The sequence below is a fragment of the Colobus angolensis genome, unplaced genomic scaffold (genome assembly GCF_000951035.1).
Source record: "Colobus angolensis palliatus isolate OR3802 unplaced genomic scaffold, Cang.pa_1.0 Scaffold155, whole genome shotgun sequence".
Taxonomy (NCBI): Eukaryota; Metazoa; Chordata; class Mammalia; order Primates; family Cercopithecidae; genus Colobus; species Colobus angolensis.
The window spans coordinates 933,409-943,368 of NW_012114655.1; the positions used below are offsets into that span (position 1 = coordinate 933,409).

Consider the following 9,960-nt stretch of genomic DNA (forward strand, 5'->3'; position numbering starts at 1 on the left):
TCTCAAAAAAAAAAAAAAAAGCCTTTATTTAGTCTAGATTTTCTCCATCAAATATGTAAAGATTTTCACAGTCTGTGGCTTAGATTGAATACACTCACTCTCATTACAGTGTTTATTGTACTAAAGTTTTCATCTTTTATGTATCAGATCAATTGAACTTTGGGTTCTTGGTTTGGTATTTTATTTAAGAAGGCCTTCTCTTCCTCTGTATCATAAAACTATTCCTGTATTTTCTGTTTTTTCAAATTTTGTTTCTGTTTTGTTTTTACATGTAGCCCTATTATAATACACCTGGAATTTAGGTCTTTATTTGGTGTGAGTGGGGAATGGTGTGATATACGGTATCTACCTTAAATAATGAGACTTAAAATGCATGGCATTTATTCTAGAGGAAAACTTGACATTGTTTATCAGAAATCTAAAAAATATTTCTTTCATCTGACAATTCCACTTCCAAGGATTTATTTTAAATAGTTAATCATGGATGAACATGAAGGTTTAGTTGTAATGATACTTGTCACAGCATTGTTTCTAATTAAAAACTAGCAACAATCTGTACCCTTAGTAATAGGAACTCGTTGAAGGTAATTATGGTATATTTGATTAGTACAATACTATGTTGTAGGAAAGTATAATGACATAGGTAATTATTTTCACTTTAGTAAGTAGAGGAAGCAGGTTGTTACTCACCTAAGTTTTATACATATGTGGGAGAGCTAGTAGATACTATGTTGGATTCTTCAAATTATATCTGGGTGGTGAGATTATGGACAGTTTTATTTTCTTTGTATTTTTATCTAATATTTATTTTGTGAACATGTAACTTTTTAATTACAAAAGTAATTAAGGTTATTTTAGTTAAAATAAGTATTAAGTCCAGAAAACATTGTATCAACAGAATAAAGCCCTTAAGATATTAGGATTTTTGTTTACTGAAAGACACTAATCAAGCTTATTAATATTTCACCCCTTTAATATTCTTTTTCATAGTTTAAATTATTTAAAATATATCAAGCTTATATTTATTGGAAGCTTAAATATTTAATACTTTTGTCAGATAATTTAGCACAGTGGAAATACTGTTGACCCTTGAACTGTGTAGGTCTACTTATATGTGGATTTTTTTCGGTAATTATATTGGAAAATTTTTTTGAGATTTGGAACAATTTGGAAAAACTCAGATGAACTGCATAGCCTAGAAATATTGAAAATAGGAAAAAAGTAAATGCATTATAAGTGCATAAAAGATACCTAGATACTATTCTATCACTTACTACCATAAAATATAAACAAATCTGTTCTAAAAAGTTAAAACATATGCATACAAACATAGGCTATACATAGCACCATTCAGAGTCAGGAGAAATGTAAGTAACATAAAGATACAGTATTAAATCATAACTGCATAAAATTTACCATAGTACATATTGTACTCCTGTAATAATTGCATAGCTACCTCCTGTTGCCATTGTGTTGAGCTCAAATATTGGGACTATCTGCTTAAAATACCATGTGACTGACACAAATCATCTCCACATAAGCAGTTCATCTCTCTAGTAAGTTGCATGCCACAGTGAAACATCTGATTCTTGCATATTTTTCATCGTGTTTCGTAGAATACTGTAAGCCTTGAATAACACCAGGGGACCCATTTTAAGTACTCCTAGTGATACCAGAAGTGCTCCTAAGAAACAGAAAAGTTAAGACATTAAAAGAAAAAATTGAATTGCTTGATAATGTACTATAAATTGAGGTCTACAGCTGTGGTTACCTGCCATTTGAAGATAAATGAATCCAGCATAAGGACCAGTGGGAAAAAGGAAAGGAAATTTGTGAAGCTATTGCTGCATCTGTGTTAGTGGGTTTGAAAACTTTGTACTTTTTTGTAAAACATTATTTTGTCTCATGCAGCTTTTATGTGGATGCAAGATTGCTAAAAAAAAAAAAAAAAAAAGGTGTACCTATAGATTAGATTGAAGAAAACGTGAAGTAATTATACAACAATTTTAAGGAAGGTGAAGGATCTAAAGCTGGGGAATTTAACATCAGCAAAGGATGGTTTAATAATTTTAGAGCAAGGTTTAGTTTTAAAAAAAATGCCCAGATAACAGGCGAAGTGGCTTCTGTCCATTGATAAGCAGCAGATGAATTCCCAGATACCATTAAAATCAGTGAGGAGAAAGGATATCTGCCTGAACAGTTTTTTAATGTGGACAAAAGTACTTTATTCTGGGAAAAAGAAAAATCCACAAAGGACATTTGTTAGGAAGAGAAGCAAGCACCAAGATTTAGGACAGGAAGGGATTAGCTAACTCTCCTGTTTTATGTAAATACAGCTGAGTTTATGGTCAGGACTGCCCCCTGAAGGGAAAAGATAAACCCAGTTGCCAGTCTTTTGGTTATATAACAAGAAGGCCTGGACAATGAGAACTCTTTTCTGGACTGATGGCATTAATTTCTTCCCGAAGTCAGGAAGTACTTTGCCGGGAAGGAGGCTGTCTTTTAGTGTCCTCTGGCCTCCCAGAACCCTATGAATTCAACACCAAAGGCATTGAAGTGGGGTACAAACACAGTGTTTCTAAACCAGCCTCTAATTAGAGGGTCATAAGGCACTTTAAGGCTCATTACACAACGCTGTAGAAGAGAACTCCGATGGAATATCATGAAAGTCTGGAAGGGATTACACCCTTGAAGCCATCATTGTTAAAGAAAAAGCTGTGAAAGCTCTCTCCTCCTGGAGAAAACTGTGTCAAGGTGTTGAACATGACATTGCAGGATTTACCACAGAACCGGTCAAGGAAATCATGAAAGAGATTGTGGATATGGCAAAGAAGGTAGGGGGTGAAGTTTCAAAATATGGATCTTGGAGAAATTGAGGAGCTAGTAGATACCACATCAGAGGTATTAATAGGTGACTTGATGGATCTGAGTGCTTCCAAACCAGTTTCAGGTGATGAGGAAGAAGACAGAAGAAGCCATACCAGTAAACAGATTGACCTTAGAGGTTTCCAATAATTTAAGGTTGCTTTGACTTTTTTTTTTTTTTAAACATGAGTGCTTGTATGATCCAGGCACTGAAACTGAAGCAAACAGTGGAAGAAGGACGGTGGTACTGTGTTAAAACATTTTTAGAGAAATGAAAAAGCAAAAACGTCAGACACAAATTACAGTGTATTTTTGTAAAGTTACACCAAACGTGCCTGCCTCTCCCACCTTTACTTTTATCTCTTCTCCCTCTGCCACCTATGAGACAGCAAGACCAACCCCTCTTCTCCCTTCTCCTCAGCCTACTCACCGTGAAGATGATGAAGATGACCTTTTTGATGATATACTTCTACTTAATAATAGATTTTTCTTACGATTTTGTTAAATAACAATTTTTCTCTTGCTTTATTGTAACAGTACAATATTTAATATATATACAAAGTATGTGTTAGTCAAACTGTTCATGTTACTGGTAAGGCTTCCAATTAACAGTCAGTTATTAGTAGTTAAATTTGGGGGAGTCAAACGTTATATGTGGATTTTTGACTGCATGGGGGTTAACAACCCTAACCTTCACCTTGTTCAAGGGTCAACTGTAATACTATCTTGAATGAACCTTCGGTAAATTGGTGTTGTTCTTAGATATTTATTTTTAGTAGCTTCTTTATCACTTCTTTTTTCTTTTGCACGATGTGCAATTTTAGAATTGATATGTCATGCATAGGTATGTATATGAAAAGCATTTATTTTGAAGTAATGCAAGTGAATCATGTTAAATTAATAATCTAACTTTAGGTTGGACACCACTGCATGAAGCTTGCAATGTTGGATATTATGATGTTGCTAAGATACTTATAGCAGCTGGAGCAGATGTTAACACACAAGGATTAGATGATGACACTCCACTCCACGATTCTGCTAGTAGTGGGCACAGAGATGTAAGTATGATAGAAAAAAATCAATAATACACATTTTCAAAATATAAATTCAACCCAAAGTAATTTCATTTACTTCTTAGTCATGTGATCCATGTCATATTCCACTCATTGCTTGATCAATTCATCTATATTTTGTTTTCCCTTTTTTCTACTTTCTATTAGTTCATAGTTTAGATTTAGCATTTTCTTTGCATAAAACCCATTTAATTTGACAGTTGATTAAATAATTTGGCAAAACTTGTATTTCAAGGCATTCTTTTATAAGACAATTGGATGTATTAAAGTGTATATATACTTTATTTTACTGTATTATATATAGTAAAAATTGTACAGTGTTGAATTGCCTATCTTTTGAAAGGCATTTTACTTTAGTTGAGACAAAAATAGAATTTGGAGTAAAGATAGATATAAGTGCAGTTCTGGCCTGGCCAGTTTACTAACTGTGTAATCTTGAGCAGGTTACTTCTCTCCTTGGAACTTCTGTTTCCTCGTCTTTAAATTATATGATGAATAATACCTGTCTAAAATTGATACTTCGAAGGAGAAAAAAGACACTACATGTAAATGCACATTGAAATTTAAGATGGTCTAGAAATATCAGGGGGTAAAAGATTAAAAAGCTGCCTTTATGGGTGCAGTCAAATACATCTAAAATTCAGAAATTAAAAATGCTATTTTTCTCAATTACATTTTTATAAGGCATTTTTCGATGTTTCTTAGTAAAGAACTCTTATTTTGAATGAAGAAAAATGTAGCCTATAAATAATTTTTCTAAACTGATTGTTGCTTACCAGTGGTCTATACTCTTTTCTCTGTGTTCCTTTGGCGATTTGTACAAATGTATGTCATAGCATTTACTACCTTATTTTTTAGTGGTATTCTTGTCTAGAGTCATGTTTCTGGCACTAGACTGCAAATGCTACTGTGCATGCTGGCATTTTGTGTTGTTTTCTGTTATTTACTCTGGAACTGCTTGTCACCTAGAAATGTTCAGTAAAATCCATCATGGATGCACTTGTAGACAGATGGATAGGTAGATGAATGGGTAACGGAGGATAGGCAGAATGACAAATCCATCAGGCCCGACAACATGGAGGGTACGTTGCCCTTTCCTCTGAATTTATTGGAAACTGACTTATTTTCTGGCTTTGATATTTTAAATATTGCCCTTTTAAAAAATATTATTGATAGTTTACCAGGAATGAATGGTTTTCCTTTGAATATGATAATAAAGGTTTCCCGATTTCTAAGTGTAATTTTAAAGAATTGTGCCTGTGACTAAGACGTGGTTTCTGTGAACACAAGTTTCTAAATATGCACATAGCTACAGAGTGTTTCCAGAAGCTGACCTTTTGAGCTCATGTACTTACAAGGACTCACACTATTTCCAGTCTCTTCCCAGAGGGAAGAGACCTTTGCTTTTCCTCCTGCCAACATGCCTAAGATAGTAGGAGTCACCATTCAAGAGCTATTGAGAGCTATTTTCTCCTTGTTCCTTTTACTTGTGCCTTAGGAGGAAGAATGAGAGTCATGAAAAATTCATTTCTGTATATCCATAATGTGTATTTCTGAGCCGCTCCCAAATAATTAGATTTCTTTCTTTCAGTAGTAGTCATGACAACTTCAGCCATCCATAAAGCGTTTTTAAGATGGGAAAAGCAGAAATAAAACAGTTCTGTAGCCAGGTCTAAATTATTATAGAGAGGATTGACATAGCTTACTAAGAACCTAATTTTTGACTTGTCTGTAAATGTGTAGTAATTCCTAAAACTCTTCTTGTTTTTTTTTTGAGACAGCATCTTGCTGTGTCACCCACACTAGAGTGTAGTGGTGCAGTCACAGATTACTGCAGCCTCAACCTCCTGGGCTCAAGTGATCCTCCTGCTTTAGCTTCCCAAGTAGCTGGAGTACAGGCATGCACCACCATGCTAGGTTAATTTTTAAATTTTTTTTGTGGAGACCCAATGTTGTTCAGGCTGGTCTTGAACTCATGAGCTCAAGCGATCCTCCTGCCTCAGGCTCCCAAAGTGTTGGGATTATGGGTGTCAGCCACCACACCTCACCATAATACACATTTTAATACTAGCCTTATTTCTAGTTCTATTTTAGATACCTATCTTCTTTTGTCATCATTTTTACCTACTTCTAATTGTTGACTGTTATGTTTTAAGCAACTTTAAGAACAATTACTTGCATTTAAGGATGATATGTAAAATCTCGATTATTTGATTTAGGGTGTTTGTAACATGAATGAACCAGCTGTACGTGATTCTTCATAGTCATGTAATAAGTATTTATTGATGTATTTCTGTTGGGGATAGAAAGTTTTCAGCAATATCAAAATTCTTCATTCTGTTTTCTCAATCTAGGGCTGTAGTCTAAGGAAATCAGCCTAAAATTGAAAAAATTTCAACTCATAAAGATATCCACTGCAGTATTATTTATAATGACTAGAAGATTTTTTTTTCAGTTACTTTCTCAAATCCCTAAAATGACAGTAAGGGGAAGTTTCAAAGGACGTAGACCCACAAGTGCAAAGAACAGAAGAAACAAATATTTTGGAAGATGGAAATTGGAGAAATGAGCAGTTACTGATGTAGAACAGGATATGACAATTTTTTTCAATAAAGGGCCAAGTAGTAAATATTTTAGGCTTTGCAGGCCACATACTCCCTCCTTCACCTCGTCCCTCTCCTTCAACTCTTCTCCTTCAGCAGTCCTTTAAAAATAAAAAAACTGTTCTTAATTGGCAGACCAGATTGGCCTGTAGGTCATAATTTGCCCACCTCTGATTTAAAAGAGTCAAGAAAATTGAAACCAAAGCCATTACAACACAGAATCCTAGAAAGAAAAAAAAAAAGCTTAGGAATTGGTAGCACCAATGACCTCTGGAAGTGCTTCCTAAGATATGACTGGAAACAGCTATTAGATAAAGGTTTTTTTTTAGCTCTCACATCCTCGCCCCAATCTTACACAGCCCAGTAATTGCACCTCTCTCACCCTGGTGGATGACTGGAATATGGAGATTCAGGGACAATTGTTCTTCACCAGCAGATCTGGAAACCTAGTTGATCTTTTGAAATCATAAGCATGTGTAATTTGATAAAAATTAAACAGTTAACAGTTGGTATGAGTAATTTGTTTTCTCTACACATTATTACATTTCACATTTTCTGCAGTAATCTAGAAAAATTTTTTTCTTTATTCATTGTGAATCATTCTTAATTCGTTACAAATTTCTGATTGCAGCATCTTGTTTTAAATTGTTCTTTTGATGGTAAATGCGGTTAATATTCATCTCTTTCATGTTACTCATTTAAGTATTTTTAAAGGTGTGATATATTTTCTAAGTACCAGAAAACACCATAGTTACGTCCTCGGAATGCAGAGATGAACAGAGACTTGATTTTATATGAAGCTTATAGTCCAAGGGGAGAAATGTGTTAATGAATTGTATGGGTTTATGTATGAATTGTAGTATGGGTTTATGTATGAATTGTAGTGTGGGCTTATGTATGAATTGTAGTGTGGGTTTATGTATGAATTGCAGTATGGGTTTATGTATGAATTGCAGTATGGGTTTATGTATGAATTGCAGTATGGGTTTATGTATGATAGAACAGAGACTTGATTTTATGTGTATGATAGAACACACCAGTGTTAATGGAAATACACCAAATATCAAAACAAGAAGAGATGGTAAGGAGGCAGAATCAATAACCCCGGGTTACCTCTTTGATGTAGACTCCCAAATTCTGGCTTCAAGGCTTCAGTGACTGGGTAAATTTTGGTGGCAGTTATTGAGAATGGAAGTAGATAAAAGATAATAGTACAAGTTTAGTGAATTCCATTCAGGTCCTGTTGGTTTTATGCTTTTGTATTAAAATACACATACAATCAGTTGGCTGTATCCAGTGAATATTTGAATGTTTGGGTTTGGAGCTCAAGAGGGCTGAGAGAGAAAACAGACAAGAGCATGAATGGGTGGATCTCATAATTGTCATCACATTCAGAGTGGATAAGTTCTCCAAAGAGATGATATATATATATTAGAACGTGAGAAAGTATATCAAGGACAGCATCATAGGGAAACCATCATTGGTTTAGATCTTTTCAGGTCTTAAAAGAGCCATTCCATAAGATTGATGGCAGCAGAGTTGTAGTGAAAGAGTGAAGGGCCAATAAGTAACAGCTGCAAGGGCAGATGTCTTTTCAGGAGATTGACAGTGAAGAAGAAAGGTTAGCTAGGGGAAGAGGATATAGGTTTCAACAAAGTTTCCTTGTTTTGTTCATGTTTCATTTCTTTAATGCCATTATTTTTTTAAGGTGCAAGAAATACGAACTGTGGAAAGATGGGCTTCTAAAAAGGAGCCAACCAAAAAGAGGTTAAAACTATGAAAGGAAGAGGATATGAAGAAAAAACAAATAATAACGAACAGGGCAGATCCTGGTTATGTGGAACTTGAAGCTTATGTAATTTGTTAGAGAAGGAGAGAGGGCCTTTCAAAGTGATGACTACAAAATTAGATACAGCATCCTTCTGTAAGGACCCATGAAAGTGAAGGATCTTGAAGTTTAAGCTTTGGAGTCTGTGATACTTACAGTTCCTGGGCTATGGGAAATAGAGTAAGATTAAGAGCATTGACAGTGATATTAGCCTAAAGCAGAAGGGAAATACTTCTTTGAAACTTTTTCTAGGATACACATTTCAAGAGGCCAGGGAACTTGTTATTTTTGTTCATTGGTTTATTAGCAGAACTCGGAAGTGTAGTTATTATAGGGTCTCAATAAATATTTGACTTTATGATGGAACAGGATGAAAAAATGATGAGATTAATTGCTAAAGTAACCCAGTTTAAATTTTAAGGAGGAAATTTTTTTGTAGTAGTTGAGGTCATCAGATAGGGGAGTGTCAGTGAAAATGGATCTTGAAGAGAATAACAATTCAGAGTAGATGGTGAGGGATGGATTCAGAGTAAATGAGATAACACTCAGAAGGATACTATGAGTATTATCAAGAGAATGGGTGCAGTGATACAATCTGTGAAGGGACTAAGTCGTCTTGCTTTTTATTGTTGCAGATAGTAAAGCTGTTACTTCGTCATGGTGGAAATCCATTTCAAGCTAATAAACATGGGGAGCGTCCAGTGGATGTAGCAGAAACAGAGGAGTTGGAGTTGCTACTAAAGAGAGAGGTGCCTTTATCTGATGATGATGAAAGTTACACAGGTTTGTTTCAGATAATCTACATTCATCTCGTTCGTTTGACATGATATTTGATAGAACATTCTGGATTCATTTATAATATACAAAATGTTTGCAAAACCTTAGAATATTGCTGGTCAGCTAGAATCATGCTTAGCTAACTAGCTAAGAATGATGAAGTTAGTAACCTAGGTGTTTACTACATATACCCTGTGTGAATGGAGTCATAATGCCATTGCCCCATTTCTGTTTTCTATAAATTGCTGAAATATTCATTATTATTTTTAAGCCTGCTGCAGAACCTCTCCCCATGCATAGCTACCACCACTGCTACTCTGACTTCTTTTCATTCTGTTATAAATTACAGAGCTACTAACCAAACACTTCATGTCTTTTTCTGGTGTCCTGGTGTTAACGAGTCATCTCTGTGGTTTTACTTTTGTGATTTAGATGGTTGAATTCTGATCATTGTTGCGGGGAAGGACAATTTTTTTTTAAACACAATTCTTTTTTTTGAAGATAACAAAAAAAGCTTTACTGTGTTGAAAGTCGTCTTTATATAGAAGTGGTTTACCATATTTCAGGCAAAATTCAATGTAAAAGAGTTTTTCATCAGTCTTACAAATGGCTGTTTCCTCATAAAGTCTTAAATAATTCCTATAAATAATTAGGTAATGTTACTTTTATATTACACATGAAGGAGTAAAAACCATACTTTACTCATTTAATGTCAGCCATTGCCAGAAGGCAGTGGATCATTTATAGTTTTGAGGCAGAAAGTTCTACCCTTTATTTTCATGTAATACAGTTAAATTATCTTTCACATGGAAAA

General features: G+C 34.5%; 1 protein-coding gene across 2 annotated transcripts in view; it reads left to right on the forward strand.

Annotated features, from left to right (window-relative positions):
- ANKRD12 (ankyrin repeat domain 12) overlaps positions 1–9,960 on the forward strand; it is a 141,154-nt gene that overhangs the window by 73,885 nt on the left and 57,309 nt on the right. For both annotated transcript variants that reach the window (XM_011936602.1, XM_011936601.1), the window contains 2 exons: positions 3,781–3,923; positions 9,005–9,152. In XM_011936602.1, the coding sequence (XP_011791992.1) occupies positions 3,781–3,923; positions 9,005–9,152 (291 nt within the window). The remainder of the gene's footprint in view (positions 1–3,780; positions 3,924–9,004; positions 9,153–9,960) is intronic.